We start from the raw sequence: 27328 nt of genomic DNA on the forward strand, positions 1-27328 counted from the left end.
ATTTGGGTATAATTGTTGCAGATATTAGCTATTTGGAACTGGCTGATACTACTTGCAGTTTGAAAGAATCTGAAATGTAAAGATTGTTAATGTAAATTATAAGGGACATTGAAAGGTTAAAATGTTATTTAATTTCAAAGACCAGATGCTGAGGTCCTTTATTAACTCCAAAATACTATAAAAGTATTTTCTGTACAATTAGCTCTCCATAGTTATCTGTACCAGGGTTATCTCTAACCTATAGTTACCTATAATTATCATGTAATCAAATAATAAAATAAAATCATTGTTATTGGGCAGATACCTCAGTGTAAAATGGATCATTTCTGCAACAAATGTTTATATCACAACTTGATTCAGTTTTTTTCCTGAATTGCATGTTTGTTTACTTATTTATTAAATTTACAGTATGCCCATCTCACTATCCAAAGTGACTCTGTTCTCTTTTTCTTTGCTACCACATTATTTGAGGATTGGCCAAAGAGGTACTTAATCTACAAGTAATATCTTCTAAAACCTCACAATCCTCTCTTAGATTGTGTCCAACTCTGTGGATTTTCCACAAATACTCCTGCTGTAAATAAATATTGCTGTTGTTTAAGCCAGTCCTGAATTTTTTAGATAGTTACTTTCACTGCATGGGGTATTACTTGACATCATTTAGATTCAAACCCAAGTACTTTTGCAGGACAGCTGTTTTGTGTAACCTAACAAAGAAAATGAATATGCAAAATGAAAGAACCTTACAGGTGTTCCTCTTAGGGAAGTGCAGTAGAGGTAAATGCTTCCTCAAGCCAAACGTGATTACAGATGTTTGCATAAAAACATCCCTGTGGTTTTCTCAGCAATACAGAAGTAAGTTCTACATGCCTACTTAGAGTTGGTCAAATAACAGGAAGTTTATGCAAGTTATATTTTCAATTGGGGCAATAAGGAATCAAGAATCAAGTTGGTTTTCATTTTTAATTTTAGCTTTAAATTTGAAATTTAGATATATTAAGCATTATCTTTTATTATCTTTGCCATAATCTGGGCATACTGTAATTTGCATTCTAAAGATTTATATGAATTCTAGTAGATGTGTGTAAACCTTTTAAAAAGACTTGTAAAACTTGAGTAAATTAAGTATAATGCTGTTGAGCTTTTTGGGTGTCTGTGACAGACTTTATTTATTAAATTAACTATTACTACCCTTTTCATTAAAATGTTCACCTTACATGTTTGTTTTAGGAGAAATGTGTTGATGTAAACAAAGGACAAACCAACTCTCAAAATATACTTTAATTGGGCACCCAAAAAATCAGGCTTGGTTGAATCTTTTACTAATCTAAAATCTGTTTTTTCCCTCTTCAAGATAGTATGTTTATTTGGATTTGAAAATTAGATTCTGTAACTATAGTATACTTAATGGGATATATTACTTGACTAAAGGAAGGAAATGACACGTATACAGGTTTTCTACTACATTTTATACATTTTGTATGTTTTCAAAAGTTGTGATTGAACAAAAATGCTGATTAAGTTTAAATGTCCTGGAGGCCTTCATTAGTCTACCAGCATCTTTAGGTCTTCTTAGCTTTAGGACTCAAGGCCTGGAAGCCAGATATAGCCCACGAGGTGCTTAGATCTGGCCTGCAGGGCTGCCTTGGAAACAGTGAAGGACTAGCCTACAATGCCTCTGCCAGCGAAAACGGAGCTCCGGAGGACTGTGTGTGGTCCTCCCAAGTTCCATTTTCTCTGGCAGAGGGATTCAGGAGGCCGTCACAGGCAAAAACAGAGCTCAGGAGCCCGTTTTCACTGGCAAAGTGCTCGGGCCACCACAGGCACCCCCAACACAAGTGATGTTGAGTTGGCCATGTCCACCCTGGTCACGCCCAGCCCAGCCCAGCCCCTTGAGGTCCAACACAACCCTGATGCGGCCTTCAATGAAATCGAGTTTTTCACCCCTGGACTAGATGGAGGCTTTGAAGACCTTGCTGTCAAAATTAAAATATTTAATAGACTTTCACAACAGTAAGAATGTGGGGGGGGGGGAATCAATTTTATTACTTCTTAACTCTTGAAGAATCTATATTTGTTGTTCTGCTCAGGAAATTTCTCCCAAATTTAAACTTCATTAAATTTAAATTTTAAATTCCATTAAGAGACTGCATGTGTGCAATTCTGCACATCCAAACATTTGTATATGTTCACTTTTGGTAATATTTGTTGACCATCAATGCTCATTCAAAGCTATAAATGCAGTGGTGTAACTTGGAATCAATAACTTCCTAATAGCATCTTAACTGTTTTCATCCACAAGAAGTCCCATCAGTTAGAACAATAAACCTGCAGATTTGGAAATTTCAGGTTCTTTTTTCTGGCTTTAGTTGTGTCACCTTCCCAGACTCATCAAGTAAGCAGAAGGGTTGAATTATAAAGATGTTCTTCCTTTTTCTTCCAACCTTTCTCTAGTGATGTAGCTGTCTTCGTGCTTCTTGATTTGTAGTGAAAAATAAATAAACTGCACAGAAAATTGAAGAGGGAAGATAGAGCCTTTTTGTTGTGGTGAATTTGTTGCAATGTGAGTTGTAGGCATTTGGGAGTGCTTGTTCCAACCCCAGCATCATGACTTAAAAAAGAAAATTCTAAATAGGCTTATTGTATGAATAGTTATGGGGAAAAAGCAAAGCTAACTCTGTCTTCTCAGAAATCATTCAGTTTTTTTACCCATTAATGATAAATAAATGCTACTGTATGAAGAACTAATAGCTAAAACCATATATTCCTTCATTGCACTACATCTACGGAAACACTCTGGGTATCTTTGCTGGATGCATGTCTACCAGTGATATTCTTTAGTTAGAATAAAATATGTTTTTTTCATTTGTTCGATACAATATCATTTTCCAGGCACGATACAGGAATCAGAGAGTTGGGCTGACAAGAAAGCAGTGCATATTTTGACATCATGTGTAATGTTCAAACTTAATCTAAAAAAAAATTAGTAGGCTATGGACTTCAATTTAGAATTGGTCAGCAATGTCCCAGCTGCAACAGCTTTTTTATTTTACAATGTGTACATCTGTAAGATTCATCTAGATGACAGACAGCATTTAGGGCTCTCTTTTTGTTCCTGTTCTTTCTTTTGGCTTGGCGGTAATTGTTAGTGAATGAAAGTGTTACATTAAGGAAATGCTTTACTCAGTTGAATATTTCTTGGGCTGGTCTTGTGTGCTGGAAAATGAACTTTTTATGATCAAATGATCACTGAGCAAAGGTCTGCTGCAAATGCGGCTTGAGATTCAAAACTCTCATGTTATCATTTATTCACAGAACCAGGCAAAATACAATGTCGCCAAAAACCAACATGCAGCAACTTATATTAATGCAAAGGTGGCAGACCTTCACCATACTGTAATTATCCAGACTAGATGGGTTAATAAAGGTTCCTCGAATTACTTCTTTATTTTCCTTATTGCAAGAAAAATGAGCAGCTTTTTAAAGCCATGCTTCCTACGGACTATTAGCATCTTGTTTGACTTGCTAATTAATCCTTTGGTGCTCTTGGGCTGGCAGCCGGCTTTAAAGTTCTGAGATTCTTTTGCTTTTAATACTGAATATGCCTGACTTTTCCCTTAGGGTCAGGGAAAGGAAAGTGATACCAATATATCTTTTGTTTTCTACTGGATTTCTTGAAATTCATTATAATTTGTGGAAATAGTTTATTTTGAGAACATCTTAAAAACCAGCGCTGCACAGTGGTGAGTTCTGTGGGAAACTTGTAAAAATGTTCCTTTTTCATTTCAGCACATATGTTCAGTGTTATATTATAATGAATAATGGGAAATAAAAGTATTTGCATAGTAGGACAAAGTGATATTGCGTGGAAAAATGTTGCCTTCCATAAGGAATATTAAAACATGCAAACCCAAAGAATATACAGCCTGTAGGCTTCACACAGTTACAGCCTCTCGTTAGTTTTTATTATGCTTACTATAACTTTCAAAAATTGTTTTTAAAAAAACCCAGAACAAAACAAAACTAAAAATTGAAGGTCCCCCAAAGCAGAAGGTCCACTTAGTCTTGCTTAGGTTGAGCTGAAGCTTGTTCCACGGCTTCCAGATACTAGGATTCTTCACATATCACTGAGGTGGCCTGGGATGGAGATGTAAAGCTGAAGATCAGGCTCTAGAGCCAAGTTATTTGCATCCCATAATTCCCAAAGCAGTTTGAAAATGACTTGTTCTTGTCTTCAGTGTTGCCAACCATGAAGTACAATAAGCAGTTTGAGATTACCAGTCAGTGAGCGAAAGAGAACCCATTCCATCTAACCAGTGAAAGAAAACAGAAGACAACATTCAGTGTCCTGTCCCTTAAATGCTTTAAAAAAAAAAATCTTGTTTATCCCATCATAGAAAAAAAGAGAGGAAATAACAGGAATTGCAACAACCACCACCCAAATCCATGTTATGTAATGAGAAAGAGGAGGAAGAAAACAACAAATCTGAGGCACCTTACCACCCCCATCATATTGGATATTAAGAGATTTATTAAATAATATACACGGACAAAGGCATACATATACAGTATATTTAGTAAGTAATATACATCTACAATTCTGCAACCAAATGATTTCCCCAGTATTTCTAGTTCTGTCTGCCAATGGAAAGTGCAGAGGAGGTCCAGCAAGTCCAGTCTGCATCTGTGCTTCCTTCTCTAGGGGCATGCATAGAATTTGGAAGAAGACGTGTTGTACCTTGCTCAGTGCAGAGGTCTAAATTATTTCCACCAGCTATCTAGTTTCCCCTTGAATATGGGGTATAAAGGGTAGCCCACCTTCTTTCCGGTTTCATTGTTGAACTCCTTGTTGTCAGGTGTGTTTCTCTGTAATTTAATAATTCCAAATCTTGAACTCTGGAATGGTACAGCATGAAGAATAGGGAGGTTCATGTACAGAAAGTGCTAAACATATACACAAAGGAACATTATATATTATACGATGCTATAGAGCACTGCACACCAGAACAACTAGACACAAGAACAGTTTTTTCCTGAATGCCATCCTCTGCTAAACAAATAATTCCTCAACACTGTCAAACTATTTACTAAATCTGCACTACTATTAATCTTCTCATCGTTCCCATCACCCATCTCCTTCCACTTATGACTGTATGACTGTAACTTTATTGCTTGTATCCTTAAGATTTATATTGATATTGATTGTTTCCTGATTGCTTATTTGTACCCTATGACTATCATTAAGTGTTGTACCTTGATGAAGGTATCTTTTCTTTTATGTATACTGAGAGCATATGCACTAAGACAAATTCCTTGTGTGTCCAATCACACTTGGCCAATAAAAAATTCTATTCTATTCTATTCTATTCTATTCTATTCTATTCTATTCTATTCTATTCTATTCTATTCTATTCATCCTAAGTCAAGTTCGTACTAAAAATCATATATAAATACACAAATAGGTTCTATAGGTTGAAGATGACTATTTCATATAAAAATGTTAGCATATGATGCTGCCTTTAAAAAAAAATAAAATGTGAATATAACCCAGTGTTGGAGTATAATACAACAGGTTAAAATTTTTATTGTAAGAAATGGGTGGAAAAACCGTAATTTAACACAAAAAGTACTAACACAAAATGTGCACACAAAGGCACATTAATTCTAAATCAAGATTCATGGATCCAACATTAAACCAAAGAAACCTTGAAGTTAGTGTATTGTTAATGCAGTTTCAAAAAAAAATAAAATCAAATTTTAACCCGACAAATTCTGTATATGAAAGATCTATTCTTTCTATTTGGAATCATGCTAAATATTCTTCTTTTAGACTTTCCCACTGGACTGTTTGATTCTACTGCAAGGAAAATAAGATTTTACCTCATCTATAAATTATGTTCTAAATAATTCTCAATATGTACTTTTGGTAAGGTAATACGTTTGACATAAAATACTCTTTCCTTCCTTTTTTAGCTTTCTTTGGAAGGAAAGTAGCAGTTCATTAAAGAATGCCTAGTAACAGGAATGCAAGTTAGAAAGAGAAATAAATAGTCATTGTATCTAGATGTGCTTCAATAATTTTCAGAACTTGTCTGAGTGACTAAAGAAGATGTTGGTGTTCTATAGAGCTATTAATAAACAAATGTTTCCGTACAACCAGCTGTTAAAACAGTAATGGTAGCCTTTGACGTGAACATAGCAAATTTTCCTGGTGGAGAATGTAAATGAGATACAAATAGGGAGACTGAAATCAGAATTATATTAACTTCCACACTTAAATTTCAGTTCTTATGGTACTTGAGATTTGCAAATACATCTTTATAATTTGTTATTTTAATGAAACACTGGAACTTGAGGTTTCAATCAGGTTATACAATTGATTGTTTATTGGAAAGACTGCTTATTCATGGCGTGCATAAGCGCATCAACGTGCCTACTGTCCCTGTCCTAGGGTCCCCATTTATTCAAATCCATTTCCTGTATTCATAATCATGTTTATACTCCTCTATTATCTTATACATGTTTGAAAAATCAATCACTAAAAATAAAATAAAATAAAATGTGAATATAACCCAGTGTTGGAGTATAATACAACAGGTTAAAATTTTTATTGTAAGAAATGGGTGGAAAAACCGTAATTTAACACAAAAAGTACTAACACAAAATGTGCACACAAAGGCACATTAATTCTAAATCAAGATTCATGGATCCAACATTAAACCAAAGAAACCTTGAAGTTAGTGTATTGTTAATGCAGTTTCAAAAAAAAATAAAATCAAATTTTAACCCGACAAGTTCTGTATATGAAAGATCTATTCTTTCTATTTGGAATCATGCTAAATATTCTTCTTTTAGACTTTCCCACTGGACTGTTTGATTCTACTGCAAGGAAAATAAGATTTTACCTCATCTATAAATTATGTTCTAAATAATTCTCAATATGTACTTTTGGTAAGGTAATACGTTTGACATAAAATACTCTTTCCTTCCTTTTTTAGCTTTCTTTGGAAGGAAAGTAGCAGTTCATTAAAGAATGCCTAGTAACAGGAATGCAAGTTAGAAAGAGAAATAAATAGTCATTGTATCTAGATGTGCTTCAATAATTTTCAGAACTTGTCTGAGTGACTAGAGAAGATGTTGGTGTTCTATAGAGCTATTAATAAACAAATGTTTCCGTACAACCAGCTGTTAAAACAGTAATGGTAGCCTTTGACGTGAACATAGCAAATTTTCCTGGTGGAGAATGTAAATGAGATACAAATAGGGAGACTGAAATCAGAATTATATTAACTTCCACACTTAAATTTCAGTTCTTATGGTACTTGAGATTTGCAAATACATCTTTATAATTTGTTATTTTAATGAAACACTGGAACTTGAGGTTTCAATCAGGTTATACAATTGATTGTTTATTGGAAAGACTGCTTATTCATGGCGTGCATAAGCGCATCAACGTGCCTACTGTCCCTGTCCTAGGGTCCCCATTTATTCAAATCCATTTCCTGTATTCATAATCATGTTTATACTCCTCTATTATCTTATACATGTTTGAAAAATCAATCACTAAAAATAAATAAAATAAATGTTATGCAATAGTATGCATTTATAGAGCATAGGCTATCTATCTATTTATCATGTTGTTTAAATTTCCATTTAAAATATATTTATTTATTTATTTATTTTATTAGATTTATAAACCGCCCTTCTCCCGAAGGACTCAGGGCGGTGTACAGCCAAAGTAAAAAAGAAACAATGTACAGTTAAAAGTAAATTAAAAACTTATTATACAGTGTGGCCGAAATTAAAATAGTTAAAAATCTAAAAGACCCCAAATTAAAACTAAAAGAAATTTAAAATTTAAAACTAGACAATTTAAGAAAGCCCCGCACGAACAAACAGATATGTTTTCAGTTCGCGGCGAAAAGTCCGAAGGTCAGGTATTTGACGTAAACCAGGGGGAAGTTCATTCCAAAGAGTAGGGCCCCCCACAGAGAAGGATCTTCCCCTGGGGGCCGCCAGCCGACATTGTCTGGCGGACGGCACCCTGAGAAGACCCTTTCTGCGAGCGTACGGGTCGGTGGGAGGCATGAGGTAACAGCAGGCGGTCCCGTAAGTACCAATATCTTGAATATAAGATATCAATATTTTGATATTGATAAGAGTATCAATATTTTGAATATAAATGTAAGTAATCTTTTTATGGGAAAACGTTGTAGATTAAAGAAAAAGAAGAGATTTTGAAGGCCAGACATTAGAGATACCAAACAGAACTAAAAATTATAATAAAGCAGAAGAAACCCACTAATAAAGAATGGAGAAGTGTATTTTAACTTCAGAAGAATTCAAAGAAATTTGGGGACAATATAGTCAGAAATTTCTTTTAAGACTGCTACCATAAATGTGGGTTTAAAAGAGGAGATAAAAGAGGATACAACTGAAAACTGAAAACCAGGCTGTTTTGGATGTGGAAGTTTGAAGTTCCCAAGTGATATAGAAAAAGATGTTACATTGGATTTGCAAGCGACACTGGCTGAACTCTTAATAACCAAAGTGGATACACAAATAATAAATCAGAAGGGTGACTTGTACATGTTTTAGTCTCATGAAGGAGTTCTTGAGAAAAGACAAAGATGAAATGAAATCAGCTTCTGAGACACTGCGGTATTTAAAGGAAATAAGCATTAAGATTTTTAAAAGCACCTAATGTGCTTTTAATGTCAGGTTACTTGATCAAGTTTAAAATATACATACAATGTTCTTTCTAAATGATAAATTAATTTGTAAGACACTATTTGAAGTGAATAAAGATCAGTATTCTTAATATGTTGTTTCAGGCATCATTGAATGGATTTTTCTTTATTGTTTCCAATGATGAAGCTTTAAAGATTTGGTTATAGATAAGAGGCAAGATATGGGAAGAAGAGATTTTTTGTTGTTTTAAGTTACTGTGTTAAAAGTAAAAGAAAGGAGTACAGAACTGATTTGTTGTTACTTGTAGCTCTTAATGGACTCCTTGATTAGGACTGACTGACAAAACTTTATAATGTGAGGCTTTATAATTTACTCATAGATAAGAGAAATTATGAGAAAAGGAGGCCTTTGGTTGAAATGTTAGAAAAGATAAGTTACTGAAACTATTTGTTTTAATGAAGGGGGAGGTCATTTGTTTGTATTTTTTTCATTTTCTTTTTTCTTAGTTTAGTTAGTTTCTTATTTTCATATTTTTAGGCTTTATTGTTTTTTTTTAAAGGATGGCACCTAATGTGCTGTCTAAAAAAAATGAAAGTTTACATCCTGGTCCTCCACTATTTATGTGCTATGATATTCACATGGAACTCCTCTTTATTTAGACTTCTGTGGAAGACAATTTGGCACGTATATGTGCTGCCCCTTATGAAATAAACAGAAAACATTTGTGCACAAGAAAGATTTGGGACATGCAGAATCTCCTTTCCCCCATCTCCCCTGGTTTCAATTAGTGGGAAGAATGGTTTATTGCGGATGTATTCCTGCTTTGAGAAGAATCATTCCTCCAAAGTAGCTATTTCAACAGAAGATAACAAAATTTTTCCACAAACAATTGTCATAGATAAAACAACATATCTTGAAGAAAAAAAAAATATATAAGTAAAAAATATGCATCAACTATATTAATTTGATATAGTGAAGGGAACAATAGGACAGGAACGGTAGGCACTATTGTGCTCTTATGCACGCCCCTTTATATATATATATATATATATATATATATATATATATATATATATATATATATATATATATATATATATATATATATATATATATATATATATATATATATATATATATATATATATATAATATTTATATTAAATAAAAATTATATTATGTTCACTGTTATGTCATGGCATTATTATATTTTGGGAATCTTGGTAGCAGAGAGAATTGTATTGGCATCGTTTGCTGTGATGGAAGGACTTGATAGATGTTTTCACCAGAATTGTGGAAGGCCAATACAGAGTTGAATGTTATTGGACATTGGAGGAGAAAAGTGAAAATGTCGAAAACTGAAGGCAGAAATTACATTTGATAATATAGAAAAGCTGGAAAAGTTGGACAAAAGTTATTGGATAGCAGTGGCTTTGACAGTTCCAAATAAGGAAGAAGTCAGATGTGGCTTATTATTGGCCAGTTTATTTAACTCTCATGGGCCCAAATGAGAGAAGGGGAGATTAGTGTTAAATTTGTGCTTAGACAATATTATGCAGTAGGAATTATATGGGATTGGTTCGACCTGAAGTCTTGCAATAGAAGCTTGCATGTGGCGTGGAGTATGATTGGGGGAGGGGCTGCAGCATTAATTTCTGAATCCATTTGAAATGACTAGTTTGTAAAGCCTTATATGGCTTGCCCTCAGGGTTCCTTAGGAACCAACTGCTCTGCTGTTCAATGTTTATATCTAAAGGTGATCTTCAAGTGAAATAGACTAAGAACAGGAATCTTTCTATGTGTGATGGCCTAAAGATTGTGAATGACCTTGCCCCCAGAAGTTCACCTGATTCTTTCCTTATTGGCTTTTTTGAAATATTTCCTTCAAAATATTGACCTATTTAAAATTGTTCCACTTCCTTGAATTAAGTACCTTTATTTGCATAACACAATTTCTTATTTATTTGAATACCCTGATCAGAAATTAATTGATGTCTGCAACATTTGCAAAAGTGGGGAATTATTATTGGTCCGTCTAGTCCCACCCACCAGTGATATAACTGGACTCTTGTAGTCAGTTGAAGTTAATTTCCTTTCCTGTGGAAACATCCACTTAAACATCCACTTTCCTGTTAGGGTTCTCCCCCCCACCCCAGGAAATTCTCTTTCCACTGCAGGAAAGGCTGGGACATTGCATTGGGAGACTAATATAGTCAATTGTTACACTAGTGAAAAAAAAATTGTGAATGAAATTCAAAATTTGACCTCATTGGTCAATCTCAAGCACTGTTTAAAAGCTGGACTTATTAATTTATCTGATTTAAGGTTTACCTTAAAATACTAAACATCTTTAAAATAGGCATACCATACCTTGTGAATGACTGGATCATTGGTTTCAGTCTAAAGTACTGTGAATCTTCTAGCATTGGACTGAGTGCAATATTATCTTCGTGTAATAAAAATGAATCCCAAATTACTTCTATTGGAAAGTTTACCTTTTTGAAGTAAGTTGATAAATTGAATAGAGCTTTATTCATTTGATTTTTTTTAAAAAAAATATTATGACAGCCAACACAATAGAAACTGCTTGTTAAATTATCGAAGGGTCATTGAGGATTAAAAGTTGCAGTCTTATGCAAGTTAACATATGTATAAACTTCATTAGATATACTCAAGTTTTCGAATTAAACATAAATTGATGCATAAACTAAAGACAAATACTCAACACAATTGAAAATATATTGATGGAATCTTTTTATTACTATAATTGTTTAGAAAACCCACAATAAAAAAGAAATAAAATCGTATCAGAATATTTGGAGTAAATTTATCATTTATGCAATATGCTTCTTATTGTTTAACAAAATGAAGGATATTAATCACAAACAGTTACATTAGAATAATGTTATGGTTGAGACATAAATTATGGAGAACTAATTCCATTGCTAATTGCTATTGAGCATTAAATTAGCCCCGATGGGGCAGTGGATTTCACGTCTCCTGTTCCAGGTGGTGATACCAACTTACCAGCTTATTTCAAATGAATCTGCCGTTGGGCAGGTATGTATGCTATTGTAAGCCAATAGTTTGAGAATGACATAGTCTGGCATTGAGGACTCTAATGGAGATCGGCATATGCCTCCCAAGACCCAAGCAGGCCTTTTAGAAGGAGTAGGCAGGGGTTCCCTGCTTTCGTGGGTTTATGGCTCAACCTTGGCATTATTGTAACGTAGTTTTTTGTGTTTAATGTTTCTTAGACTTGGTTTTCCATTGCCAGCATGGAAGGAATCCTAATGCATGAGTTTCAGAGGAGAAAGTAGCAGTTCTGAACCTGCTGTGTGGCTCGATCAGCAAGCGTGAGTATTAACGCTAGAGCTGTCAGGCCGTGTGAAAATTAATGAAGCCTGACGGTTACCCAGTGAAAGGTCAGAGGCAGAGCTCGCTCTTACGTAACATTTGTATTTTGTTGTGTCTAACAACAGTTTGAACAAAGGAGAGCTTTTATGCGTGAGCCTTAGATTCATCACAGGACTTCATAGGTCTTGGCCTTCTCTTTTCCTTGTGTTGTAGCTTGATGTTTTCCTTGCATAAAACCAAAGTATTTAGTTGTTTGCTTTTTATGCCCACCTTGATTGATTTTTCCCATGCTTCTCAACTGTCCTTCCAGTCTCTGTCCAACTCAGTTGCCACTTTTGAAATAGACAGCAGTTAAAGTAGTAATGAAGATGAAAGTTTTGTTAATTAATTTTGAGAATGCCTGATATTAGGCCGTGTGTGTGTGTGAGAGAGAGAGAGACAGAGAGACAGAGAGACACACACACAGAGAGACAGAGAGATAGAGGTAGAGAGACATTAGGGCCATCCTACTGTTGCATTACATTTTTCAGTTTGAGATTATATGTATATTTGAATTACATTTGGCTGATTTGGAGAATACATTGATCATTTCATAGAGCCAGTAGTGCTTCAAAAGTGGTTCTTGCTTTCCCTTAGTCTCCTTGGTTATGTTTACCAAGAAGTTGATTAAAGTCAAGCATGTTGAAAAAAAAGCTTGAACAAACCATAGGAGTTGGATTAAAGAAAATAAATGTTCCATTCCGAACAATCATTCTGACTTCTACATATTATGTTGGGGATAGCACTGGAGGGAGCAGTTAAATTACAGAAAAGTGAGATCACTGAACTGAAGGGGAAAGATGATTAGTTCTTAATCCTTAGGCTGTTTGCAAAATATATTATCTTCCCATTTCTTTTTTGCTTGATGTCTGGTCTTAACCAAGTTACTTCACCTTTTTCCTCTTTTCTCATCTCCAAATAATCAATCTTGCAAGCTTTTGGGAAACCTTCAACCCAATATTCTCTATTATGCATTTATCTATATTTGCATAGAAGTTCATTTTTCTACACAAATAGAAGCAATCTGGAACATTGTGATTGAAATGCTTTGGTGAACAGTAGTCCATGATTAAGCATATCATCCAACCAAAGTTTATATTTAGTTCAGACTGAACAGTGGGAATATCCTGTCCTCACTATTTTTTTTAATAAAATTCTTAATAGAACTTTGTATAAGATACTGTGAAGTTAAAAACAGGCCAGTCCTTGGCAAAATATAGTCTAGAAAGTAATTCTTTTTTCATAATGAAAAATAACAATGTTATTTGCAGTTATAGGCTACATTCCTTATTAATTAATTAATTAATTAATTAATTAATTAGATTTTTATACCGCCCTTCTCCCGAAGGACTCAGGGCGGTGTACAGCCAATTTAAAAACAATAACAATATACAATTAAAACAAAGAATTAAAAAACATATTCTATAGTCGGCCAAAATTTAAAATAATTAAACTTAAAAACCCTTAAAATTCATATAAATTACAACCCCAGTTAAAAGAGATATTTAAAAATTTAAGCCAGTCCCGTTTGAATAAATAAATGCATTTTCAGCTCGCGGCGGAAGGTCCGAAGGTCAGGCAATTGACGCAAGCCAGGGGGAAGTTCGTTCCAGAGGGTAGGAGCCCCCACAGAGAAGGATCTTCCCCTGGGGGCCGCCAGCCGACATTGCTTGGCGGACGGCACCCTGAGAAGTCCCTCTCTGTGCGAGCGTACGGGTCGGTGGGAGGCATGAGGTAACAGCAGGCGGTCCCGTAAGTACCCGGGCCCTAAGCCATGGAGCGCTTTAAAGGTAGTAACCAGAACCTTAAAGCGCACCCGAAAGACCACAGGTAGCCAGTGCAGTCTGCGCAGTAGCGGTGTTACATGGGAGCCATGTGTGGCTCCCTCAATCACCCGCACAGCTGCATTCTGAACTAACGGAAGCCTCCGAGTGCACTTCAAGGGGAGCCCCATGTAGAGAGCATTGCAATAATTTAAGCGAGAGGTGACAAGAGCGTGAGTGACCGTGCATAAGGCATCCCGGTCAAGGAAGGGGCGCAACTGGCAAACCAAGCGCACCTGGTAAAAAGCTCTCCTGGAGACAGCCGTCGAATGATCTTCAAACGACAGCCGTCCATCCAGGAGAACACCCAAGTTGCGCACCCTTTCCATTGGGGCCAATGACTTGCCCCCAACAGTCAGCTGTGGTTGCAGCTGGCTGTACCGGGATGCCGGCATCCACAGCCACTCCGTCTTGAAAGGATTAAGCTTGAGCCTGTTTCTCCCCATCCAGACCCGTACGGCTTCCAAGTACCGGGACAGGACTTCGACAGCTTCGTTGGGGTGGCCCGGGGTGGAAAAGTACAGCTGCGTGTTGTCAGCATACAGCTGGTATCTCACCCCAAAGCCACTGATGACCTCACCCAGTGGCTTCATATAGATGTTGAACAGGAGAGGCGAGAGAATCGACCCCTGTGGCACCCCACAAGTGAGGCGCCTCGCGGTCGATCTCTGCCCCCCTGTCAACACCGTCTGCGACCGGTCAGAGAGATAGGAGGAGAACCACCGATAAACGGTGCCTCCCACTCCCAAGCTCTCCAACCGGTGCAGCAAGATACCATGGTCGATGGTATCAAAAGCCGCTGAGAGATCTAATAGAACCAGGGCAGAAGAACAACCCCTATCCCTGGCCCTCCAGAGATCATCCACCAACGCGACCAAAGCCATCTCCGTGCTGTATCCGGGCCAAAAGCCGGACTGGAACGGGTCTAGATAGACAGCTTCATCCAGGTACTGGGGTAGCTGCCATGCCACCACACTCTCTACAACCTTCACAACAAAGTGAAGATTGGAGACTGGATGATAATTTCCCAAAATAGCTGGGTCCAGGGAAGGCTTCTTGAGGAGGGGTCTCACCACCGCCTCTTTCAAGGCGGCGGGGAAAACCCCTTCCAACAAGGAAGCATTAATAATTCCCCGGAGCCAGCCTCGTGTCACCTCCTGTGTGCCCAGCACCAACCAGGAGGTACACGGGTCCAGTAAACATGTGGTGGCATGTAACCTCCCCAATAACCTGTCCACGTCCTCGAGAGCCACAGGATCAAACTCATCCCAAACAATTTCAACAAGACGCGTCTCCGTCCTCTCACTCGAATCATCGCAATTTTGGTCCAAACTATCCTGAAGCTGAACGATTTTATCATATAGATAACCACTAAACTCCTTGGCATGTCCCTGCAAGGGGTCCTCCCGCCTCTCCTTATGAAGCAGAGAGTGGGTCACCCGAAACAGGGCGGCCGGACGGTTATCTGCCGATGCAATGAGGGTGGAAACGTAAGAACATTTTGCCTCCTTCAGTGCCACTAGGTAGGTCTTCGAAAAAGACCTAACTAGTGTCCAGTCAGCTTCGGAACGGCTGGACCTCCAGGTGCTCTCTAGGCATCTTCTCCGGCGTTTCATCTCTCTCAGTCCCTCAGAGAACCAAGAGGCCAGTTGAGATCTACGCCGGGTCAGAGCCCGCAAAGGCACAACAAGGTCCAAAGCCCCAGCCGCGGCCTGTTCCCAGGTCGCAACTAGTTCTTCAGCCGTGCCGTGGGCCAGATCCTCAGGGAACGGCCCAAGCTCCGTCAGGAACCTCTCAGGGTCCATCAGGCATCTGGGACGAAACCAACATATTGGTTCCGTCTCCCTGAGGTGGTGGGTGGCGGTCCGAAAGTCCAGGCGAAGGAGAAAATGATCTGACCATGACACAGGTTCTGTTACTAAATCTCCTAATTCCAGATCATTTAACCACTGTCCAGAGATATAAATCAGGTCCAGTGTGCCTCCCCCACTGTGTGTAGGGCCATCGGTTACTTGAATCAGGTCCAAGGCCGTCATGGAGGCCTGGAACTCCCGAGCCGCCGTCGACGACAAGCCGGCCGATGGCAAGTTGAAATCCCCCATGACCATAAGTCTGGGGATCTCAACCGCCACTCCGGCAAGCACCTCCAACAACTCGGGTAGGGCTGTAGTCACGCAGCAAGGAGCCAGGTACATGATCAATAGGCTCGTCTGATTCCTATGGCCCCACTTCACAAGGAGGGATTCACAACCGGCTATCTGAGGCACAGTGGACTCCCTCGGCTCTAGACAAATATCCTTAGGATATTTGGGTTAAAATTTGCTTTTTTACACTAATTTTGTACAATGTGTTCTAACTATAGTTTCACTTTTAGCCCATTTCTGACTTGTACAGTTGCAGCTGACTAGAATCATTCTTGATTTGTGGTACATAAAATTAAAGTGTTATGTGGCTAATACATTCTAATATACAAGCAAATAACCAAGTATTTTAAGGTATTTCATACCTAATTTGTAATCAAATAATATTTCTGTTAAACTGTAAATATATTTGACTAACAGTTAAAATCAACAAGAAGGGGAAAACTATAATAATAAACAGTATATTGAATAGTGTTGGTGATATGTAAACTGTATGTCAGATGAAAATAAAAACTCTAGAATCCAAATTTGGATTGTGGCCCAATTCCATGTATAGAATTGTAGTCCTTGAATGGTTTCCAAACAAGATTGAATTGCATATTAGATTTCTTTTCAAATATGAAGTTATTCTAAGCATTGAAATGCTTTACTAAGCATTTTAGTAAACCATTGTCCCATAGAGGGGACCAAAAGAATCCTTGCGGCTGTTAAGATATACTATGCAACTTAGTATATATTGAATAAATATAAGTTCAATCAAAATATCTCAGGATAAAATGGAATTACCACTTTCAAGTTTTCTTCCATTTTGTAGGTGAATCATAGTGCTGTTGCGCTTTACAGCATTGACATCACATATGAAAGAAGGATCCAATCCATTTAATGCATTTTTAACATTTTGTAGAGATGGAGTAACAGAATTTAGCAATCATGAATGGAATAGTGTACCAGCAGTAAAACATAACAAGATTTTCAAATTGCAGAATTTTGAAATATCAAGTTGACTTCACTGAAACTGCTGTATTTGTGGAAGTGTGGGTTCAGAAACCTGACCTGTATAATTTTTAGTTTATTATGAATAGAATTTTTAAAAAAACGAATGCAATGTTCTTTATAATGTTATGATATCACGGTCATATGTATAGGCTACCTTTCCAAGATAAACAAATGAAACAATTCATCTGTCAGCCCTGGAGGCCATCTTTTTTTGGATCTTCAGGGCTGCCACACTTAGTGCTGTGGGAAAGTGGGAGGGGGGTTTTATGGAGTTGGTAGAGTCCTTATGTTTAGCCATAATAACATTCTTTTCTCTGAGAGTCAAGGACATTCAGCCTGCACCTGGAGTGGCGTGACTGAGAGGCATCTCCAGTTGGGACAGTGGATTGATTGGACCATGTGATGGACATGTGGGTGCAGGGGAAGGGACTTTGACTTTCTTTTGGGTAGGGAAAACCCAGGAGCTTTCAGATTCTGGTTTTCCCAGATGTGCCAATATGACATTTCTAATAAAATGGATTTCTGAGAAATTGAATGCCTCGGAGTCTTACTTGGTTGGGGATGTAACTTGGAACCCTGACATTATCATTTTCATACCTTTACAGTGTTAAGCCTGAACCTAAGTGGCCAACTTGACACGTGTATATACATTGTTATACATTGACATTTCTTCTCTAAGTGATATTGATTTTAAAAAAAACCTCCCAAAATTATTATTAGAAAGGTGTCCTAAGGGCTGACAAATGTATACCTTTGCAGTCCTACTGTATTTTTAGTTCAGTAATGTTGAACAGGATTATGGGCTATTTGAAATGTGATCAAGAATGAGTCAGTGGATCCGTGTCTTGGTTCATTTGGATAATTAACCAAATTTAATGAATTATAAAGTAGTCCATTTTATTTCCTTTTTTAATATTAAAATTGTAGTCTAGAGAAAGCAGTAGCAGTGATTGTTGGCAGACCTTGCAAGCAAGGCAAACGACAGGAGGGGGTTCACGAAGTTTGAAAAACTTTCCCCTTTCCTCTGAAAAATTTAGATAATATAAAAATTGTGATAGCAAATATGAAGAAGATTGGAGAGAGTGAATAATTAAGAAAAAAAAAATAGTACAGATAGTATAAGCCAAGACTTAATAGGTTAACATAAGAGTTAACATTACCATATTAATTAACCTGGCATAATGTATTGTTTTTGATTACCATAATGGTTGTGTGCCATCAGGTTAGTATGTAATAGTAATAGAAAGTGCTTATTTTCTTAATAAATTTTAGTTGAACCTTTTTCAATCTGATGTCCTTAAGATATAGATTGCAAACTTTGGTCAGTTAGGGAATTGGAAAGCCAATACATCTGGAGACACAGATTGGAAAGTTGAGTCTGATCCAGCGATAAAATCCACTTATCTTCGCTACTGGTTCAGGGTGGGAGTGCATGGGAGCGCACACGCACACCTCTTCTGCACTTATGCAGAGCCTTCTGCAAATGCGCAGAGGGTCAAAAACTGGATGTAATGACATCCTGGTGGGTGGGCGGAGCCTCCCGCCACCTGCACTATCAGTTCATGTGAGCTGGATAGATCCGGATGGCTTTCACCACTGGTCTGAACCATTAATGAATACAGCAAGGACTGAGTTCTAGTCTGTTGCCTTTCAATGGAATACTGGTGGCATTGTTTCAAAGATGGTAGACCCTAGAACATAAAACTTGGTGGAGTAGAGCAAAGAATCTTGACTACAGTCATAACAAAAACTACATTTGATTTTTTAAATTTTAAATTTAGAGTTTAATGTAATCAATTGTATATAAATAATATGATTACACCCTACATATGTATTAATGTTCCTATTCTGCTAGACAAGTGAGTTTCAGAGGGACTCTTAGAAAGATGCTTGTGATTCTGGAGCTGAGGTTGCATACTTCTGGATAAAAAGATGACCAGCTGTATGAACTATTCCGTAAATTCTTCTTCAATTCATCAACCCTCTAAATAATGTTAACAATGTGCCTTTCTTTCTTGTGATTTTCCTTGAACAAAATCTTCCCAGTATGAGTTTAAAAGTGAGATCTACGTTTGGTTTGGGACAGCAGTTTCATAAATAAATAATTGCTCTATTTCTGTATTGTTTCAGGAAACTTGCCATATGATTACAAAATAGTGATTGCTGGGAATCATGAACTAACATTTGATAAGGAATTCATGGCAGACCTTGTAAAACAGGACTACTACCGCTTTCCTTCTGTATCCAAATTGAAACCAGAGGACTTTGACAATGTTCAGTCACTTTTGACAAACAGTATTTACTTGCAAGATTCTGAGGTAACTGTCAAAGGATTCCGAATATATGGCGCCCCTTGGTAAGTCTAAAATTTACCTTTATCTGCATACATATGTAATTAGTTCCACAATCTGTGAAATTCTTATCTTAACATAGTATGTAATTTCTTCTGAATAAAGGAAGTAATAGATACTCCATAACTCAAACTCTTTGTATGTTTGTTAGAAAACTAAGGCTATGAGCAAAGTCTGGAATAATCCATTATTTTACATTATAAATTTGAAATGCAAAACTCCTGATTTTATTTAATAGCTATACTCCAGAAGTGTCATAGATTTTGTGTGTGTTTTTAAATGACACAAAGTAGTTTAATCATAGCATGCTAAAACGGTGTGTATGTATGTATGTATGTGTGTATGTGTATATGTGTGTGTGTGTGTGTGTGTGTGTGTGTGTATGTGTCTTGGCATTTTCGGGTCTTTTCCCATGTAAGGTTGAGAGTATCTTGGGGATTTTTCGACGAGGTCTCACTCATCATCTTCAGGCTGGTGTCTTCGGCTTTGTGCTTCTCGAGCAAAGAGTGATCGGAGCTGCCGTCTCTCTATAAATACTGGTGGGGAGGTGGGGAGTGTTGCTGTGAGTGAGTTGGTTGGCTCTGTGGTTGCATCCTGATTGGTAGGTGGAGTGGGTGTTTGCAGATTGGTTGGCTGTTTCGTAGCATCCTGTGTGGGTGTGGTCCTGGTCTTTTGTTCCTGAGTTTTGGTGTTGTGGCCTCTGAAGTTCTGGGATGTGATGTCTTGAGCAGATGACTGTGATGCAGCATCCTGGGCCCTGGTTTGGCTCCGAGTCCGAGGTCCTGTCATGTGTTCCTGATGTGTGTCAGCCTGCTTTGTGTGGGGATCGGAGGGGCAACACTCCCCACCTCCCCACCAGTATTTGTAGAGAGACGGCAGCTCCGACCATTCTTTGCTCGAGAAGCACGAAGCCGAAGATACCAGCCTGAAGATGATGGGTGAGACCTCGTCAAAACGTCGCCATGATACTCTCAACCTTACATGGGAAAAGACCCGAAAATGCCAAGACCTACATACCTATACCCGTGAAAACCTACGAAAACAAATATATATATTATTCAATTATATATATATAATTGTGCACTAAATAATAAAAAAATCCATAACTTTCTTATGTCAGAGAGCAGAGATTGAGTAAATGGATAAAACTGCACAAATAATGTCCAATTAAGTTTGATGCTGTTCCCTTTACTTCAGTGTCTCAGCTTTCATATGAAAATTAAACTAAGTTCGTCTGATTAGTATGATCTGTTCACTGCAAGGAAGAAAAAAAGTATTCTTTGAAAGACACTTAATGATAGTTATTGTAAGTCTACTTGTTCTCACAGCTCTTTTGTTAGTAATCTGCTAATTAGATACTGCACATAGTTAAGATCTCAAATGTCCCCACCTATGTCTACTAATCATGGCAGGGTTCCTCTTCATTTAACTCCTTATGCATTCAATAGAAAACGCTTAAGTTGAATGTTTACTACAAGGAATTATGACAGTCTGCTATTTATTTCAAGTTATTTAAAATCTGTAATTATATTTTCGTTTTTATGTTTGGGTAATTGAAGAAAGAAACTCTAATTTTTTATACTTCCAGTCTATTTGGAAAACAGAACAGATGAATATTCACATACCTGCATGTATGCATAGCCAGAGACCAGGATGAGAGAAAGGGAGTAGAATATTATCTTCACATAATACTTCGTTTAATTGTCTTGCGCCAAAATCTTTCTGCATGATTTGGAATTTAGATTATCTTCAAGATGTCTTGCAAATAACATAAATGTAACGGGCAAAAGAAGAAGGGGACAGCAGAGAATAAAGTGGCTGGATGGAGTCATTGAAGCAGTTGGCGTGGGCCTAAATGGATTCTGGGGTATGGTAGAGGATAGGAAGGCCTAGAGGAACGTTGTCCATGCAGTCATGATGGATTAGACATGACTTTGCGGCTAACAACAACAAAACAGGACCTTTAAAACATATTTTCCCATTGATGTCCATACTAGTTAAAAAGGTATCAAACTTTAACCACAAAAAAGAATGCAAGAGAAGAATTTACCTTACCTCAGGGATCAGCAATCTGTTGGTTTGGATCTCAACTCCCATCAACTGCATAGCCAATTTTAAAGGATGATGGGAGTTAATGTTCCCAAAGTTTGAGATGTTATTTCATCTAATTTCTCCTTTAAGATCTGTTCCCAGAACAGGCTGAGGGTTCAACAAAGGGAAGATTCACTCCTGTCTTACGTATTACTTTTACTGTTAAAAATCGAATCCAATTGTAATTTTGTGGGGGGTAAATGAAATCAGAACTTTACGAAATGTTCCCTCCCTCTTTTGTCTATTTTTCCTTTTAGTCAACAGAAGCAATTCAAATTTCAGTTAAATGAGTGAGTTGTATGTTGGAGAATTACCTCATATAAAAATAATAAACCTAAAAGTGTTAAAAATTATGCAGATAATATCCTTTGTATGCAATGTGTGTCTATCCAAAATGAAGGTACAGTTATCTAGATTATATATTTATTGTCATTTCAGAGGATCCACGGAAGATCTGTATTGGCAGCATTCATTTTGTCATAGCCTTCTACACTGTTTTTATGGATATTAGTAATAGATCTGTCTGTAGCCAAGTCCTGTATCAGAACTAAGAGCTTTTGTCACCTTTCCTTTAGGTGGTACTTGCCCGTCAATAGGGTAGAGTCATGTAGAAAGCAGTGGGAAGTGAAATTGGTACTCCAGCACTGGAGGTTTTTAAGAGATTGAACAACCTTTTATCTGAAATGTTACAGCGTTTCCTGCTTGAGCAGGAGGTTGGACTAGAACAGCAGGATTCATTAACTTCTTTATATTCACAATAATACAAGAAGTAAATTTACAATACCAACAGCAGATTCACAGTTTCATTTCAGCAGAACAGACAGCATGCACAGACACTGGTTTCAATTTTATTTCTCTGCACAGAAGCAGAAGCTGCAGATTAAGACATGCCCTGGCTCCAGTCTGTCTCGGCTCCTAATTGGCTGATTTGGCTAAGCCTATTCATTGGCTGACCTTGTTACCATGTCTTCCCAGTCATGAATATTCTAACAAGTTAATTAAAGATTGTTCAAATTTATGTCAGTGATCATTTTTCACACTTACAATCATTACAGCATCTCAATGGTCACATGATCAGAATTCAGATGTTTGCCAACCAGTTCATATTTATGATGGTTGTAGTGTCCTGGGATCATGTGATCAGCTTTTGTGACCTTCTGACAAGCAAAGTCAATGGGGAAGCCAGATTCACTTAACATTCATGTTACTAACTTAACAAATGCAGTGATTCACTTAACAACTGTGGCAGCAAAAGTCATAAAATGGGGGGAAACACACTTAAATGTTTCACTTAGCAACATAATTTTTGCGCTAATCTACAATAATCTATTGTACAGTAATTTCTGTACATTTATCTGCAGCTAGAAGAATTGTTGGTAGTGAAAGCATTATATGAGGGGTCAACAAGTGGTAGACCACAAGTAAATTGGAAGTAAATTCCAATTAAATTTGTAACTTTGTTTAAAATGTGAGTCAAGAACTTTAATTATTTTCACTCTAATATGGACATTCTTGTTTTTTGTGCCTATATTTCTCCCTTTTCAGGATTTATATAATTTAATGTTAGTGTTAGTGTAGTGTAGTGTAGTGTAGTGTAGTGTTGTGTAGTGTAGTGTAGTGTAATGTAGTGTAGTGTAGTGTAGTGTAGTGTAGTGTAGTGTAGTGTAGTATAGTATAGTATAGTATAGTATAGTACAGTACAGTATAGTATAGTATAGTATAGTATAGTATAGTATAGTATAGTATAAAAAGCTAAAGGTTCCCCTTGCACATATGTGCTAGTCATTCTCAACTCTAGGGGGCGGTGCTCATCTCCATTTCAAAGCCGAAGAGCCAGCGCTGTCTGAAGATGTCTCCGTGGTCATGTGGCCAGCATGACTAAATGCCAAAGGCGCAGGGAACGCTGTTACCTTCCCGCCAAAGGTGGTCCCTATTTTTCTACTTGCATTTTTTACGTGCTTTTGAATTGGTAGGTTGGCAGAAGCTGCGACAAGTAACGGGAGCTCACTCCGTTATGCGACACTAGGGATTCGAACCGCTGAACTGCCGATTTTTCGATCGACAAGCTCAGTGTCTTAGCCTCCGAGTCCATGTGTCCCATTAGTATAGCATAGCGTAGCATAGCATAGTATAGCATAGTATAGTATAGTAATACTATAGTATAGTATAGTATAGTATAGTATAGTATAGTATAGTATAGTATGGTATGGTATGGTATGGTATGGTATGGTATGGTATGGTATGGTATGGTATAGTATAGTATAGTATAGTATAGTATAGTATAGTATAGTATAGTATAGTATAGTATAGTATAGTATAGTATAGTATAGTATAGTATAGTAATTAAGAAATGCATTTTTCATCTTGTCTTATATTTTTTGAGTTATAAGTTCCAAGTTGGATTAAGGTTGAAGAGACTGAGTAGCAAACTTGTCGTGCAGCTCATGTTGAGCCAATTATGGTATTTATCTTTAAGACCAGACTCCTTCACCAGAAAGAAATAAATACTCTGCATTTAATTCCTAAGACAAGAAATGTAGGGATATTCATTAAACTCAGTTATACACCATTACATTGCAAAAAAGATTCAGCATAAAACCCAATATGAATTAAAATGTTTCAAAAGAAAGTGAGCAGAACAGATTCTCACACGATAAAATTCCACAGATAGATGTGGAATCTTGTATCAAATTAATTTGTAATAATAAATATAATTAAAAATGCCAACAGGAGGAGTTTAGGAATATTTATATTCCATTGAGTAGAATCATTTTCCTGGTGAAAAACGCAGGTATCTGCTATAATCTGTAATGGTAGATAAAAAAATGTGAAAATATCCCTCTTGAGTCAAATCCCAGTCTTCCAGCCTTGCAGCCTTGTAAGTACCATGTTTTCCTGAAAATAAGATCCAACCAGAAAATAAGCCTAGCCTGATTTTTGATGCTGCTGGCAATATAAGCCCTACCTCAAAAATAAGCCCCAGTGAAGATAGTCATCAGCCCAGGGGCAGGGGGCACTGGAGGCAGTGAGCACACGGGGGAAGACAGTGTACGGCAGCAGCCAAAACCCATTCAGCTCAGGTGTGTCCCAGCCCTGCAACCATCGCCCAGCTCCCTAAGCAGTTGAAGCCATTGGGTGGAGCCATACCTCCAATGGGAAGCTTCAAAATTAAGTAGATGGACTAGGAATGGAATCTGCAATATCACAGTATAATATACTTTTTCTCTTTGGTTTCTCTGGGTTTTTTTCCAATGTTGTTCTTTTTCTGAGAGCCATATGGAATTTTGACTATAGGTTCCTTTCCTGAATTTCCTGATGGATGCAATTAGTTTCATCAGGAATGATGTTGGTGTCCCTGAAAAAACCTCTTTTTGTTCTACCATAAAAATAAAGAAAAATAGAGACTTAAACTTCTGTGATTCTACGAATGGTGTTTTAGATAGGTACTTTTGGTATTATTTGTGACTCCTAATGACATGGACAGGTTGTTGGGTAGGTTGAATCCCACCACATGTTTATTGGACCCGTGTCCCTCCTGGATGGTACTGGCCACACAGGAGGTCACACGAGGCTGGCTCCTGGGAGTTACCAACACTTCTTTGTTGGAGGGTGTTTTCCCCTCCACCTTGAAAGAGGCGGTGGTGAGGCCCCTTCTTAAGAAGCCCTCCCTGGACCCGGCTGTATTAGCGAACTATCGTCCAGTCTCCAACCTTCGCTTTCTGGCGAAGGTTGTTGAGAGTGTGATGGCATATCAGCTTCCTCAATACCTGGAGGAAACTGTCTATCTAGACCCTTCCAGTACGGTTTCAGACCCGGATACAGCACCGAGACGGCTTTGGTCGCGTTGGTGGATGACCTCTGGAGGGCCCGGGACAGGGGTTGTTCCTCTGTCCTGGTGCTGTTAGATCTCTCGGCAGCTTTTGATACCATCGACCATGGTATCCTGCTGCGGCGGTTAGGGGGATTGGGGGTGGGAGGCACCGTTTATCGGTGGTTCTCCTCCTATCTCTCTGACCGTTCGCAGACGGTGTTGGCAGGGGGGGCAGAGATCGACCTCTAGGTCCCTCACTTGTGGGGTGCCTCAGGGGTCTGTTCTCTCGCCTCTCCTGTTCAACATCTATATGAAGCCGCTGGGTGAGGTTATCCGTGGTTTCGGGGTGGATTATCATCTGTACGCTGATGATACACAGCTGTACATTTCCACCCCGAACCACCCCAACGAAGCCGTTGAGGTGATGGGCCGGTGTCTTGAGGCCGTGCGGGTCTGGATGGGGAGGAACAGGCTCCGACTCAACCCTTCCAAGACAGAGTGGCTGTGGGTTCCGGCGTCCCGGTACAGTCAGCTTACACCATCGCTGACTGTGGGGGGGGGAAGTACTGACCCCCAGGGGAGGAGTGCGCAACTTAGGCGTTCTCCTGGACGATCGGCTGTCCTTAGAGGAACATTTGACAGCCGTCGCCAGGGGAGCATTTTATCAGGTTCACCTGATTCGCCAGTTGCACCCCTTCCTTGACCGGGATGCCTTATGCACGGTCACTCATGCCCTCGTCACTTCCCGCCTGGACTATTGCAATGCTCTCTACATGGGGCTCCCCTTGAAGAGCACCAGGAGGCTCCAGTTAGTCCAGAATGCGGCTGCACGGGTGATATAGGGAGCACCGTGTTGCTCCCATATAACACCTATCCTGCGCGGCCTACACTGGCTGCCGGTAGCCTTCCGGGTGCAATTCAAGGTTCTGGTCACCATCTTTAAAGTGCTCCATGGCTTAGGACCGGGGTATCTACGAGACCGCTGTCTGCCGCCGATAGCCTCCCAACGACCGGTGCGCTCCCACAGAGCGGGCCTCCTCCGGGTGCCGTCGACCAAGCAATGTAGGTTGGCGACCCCCAGGGGGAGGGCCTTCTCTGTGGCAGCACCGGCCCTGTGGAACGAGCTTCCTCCAGGGTTATGACAACTCCCTGACCTCCGGACCTTCAGGCATGAACTGAAGACTTTATTATTTCAATAAGCTGGACTAGCCTAAGAATAAAATATTTTAGTCAATTTTAATGGGTTTTAACCGGTTTTTTACCGTTTTAGTGATTTGGTGATTATAATATTTTGTTTTAATTGGGTTTTAAATTGCTTATTTATTATTGTTGTATTTTTAATATGCCTGTGAACCGCCCTGAGTCCTACGGGAGATGGTGCGGTATAAAAGTATTTTTTTTTAAAAAAATTTTTTTTTACTATTTGGTACAAATACATTTGAGATTTTTAAAAAAAATTAAATGCTTAACATCCGTCCTAATTGGAACGATGATTTTAATTCACTTCAAGACTTTTCAAGATATTTAAAAATAATGAGATATCTACATATCATTTTAGTTAATAAAAAAACACTGTAAGCTACATGGCTGAAATGAAATGGTTCCATTTCACAGATAGGTCTGCTTTGCAGCTGACGTTTTTTTTAAAATATAATTCATTTATGTTTACTGTCTTATAATCATTTTTTTTTAAAAAATTGACTCACTAGAGATTTCTTTATCAGTATATATAAAGACTTCAGGATTGCAAACCTTGAACTAATGAATTAGTTCACAATGGATTTGAATTTGATATCCCTGAGGAGGAACAATATAATTAATAGATTGTTTCAGGAAATGGATAGAAAACCTCAAGAAAATTCCTGGACACAACTGAGTTAAGACTGAACTTTCTTCAGGATGGAGTTTAGTTTTCTTTTCCATTAATTTCTTGAATTGGCTAGTTTATAGGAATTCTTGTGTATTCATTGGCTGCTTGTTTGCTTGGTAATCAGACTGCTATCATCAATCCCTAAGTATAACTAATGT

The 27328-nt window shown here is 38.0% G+C and overlaps 1 protein-coding gene across 2 annotated transcripts in view; it reads left to right on the forward strand.

Annotated features, from left to right (window-relative positions):
• The window catches only part of MPPED2 (metallophosphoesterase domain containing 2), a 167375-nt gene that overhangs the window by 62097 nt on the left and 77950 nt on the right, over window positions 1-27328 (forward strand). For both annotated transcript variants that reach the window (XM_058160863.1, XM_058160871.1), the window contains exon 4: window positions 19178-19403. In XM_058160863.1, coding sequence (XP_058016846.1) covers window positions 19178-19403 — 226 coding nt within the window. The remainder of the gene's footprint in view (window positions 1-19177; window positions 19404-27328) is intronic.

The sequence above is a fragment of the Ahaetulla prasina genome, chromosome 1 (assembly GCF_028640845.1).
Source record: "Ahaetulla prasina isolate Xishuangbanna chromosome 1, ASM2864084v1, whole genome shotgun sequence".
Classification (NCBI taxonomy): domain Eukaryota; kingdom Metazoa; phylum Chordata; class Lepidosauria; order Squamata; family Colubridae; genus Ahaetulla; species Ahaetulla prasina.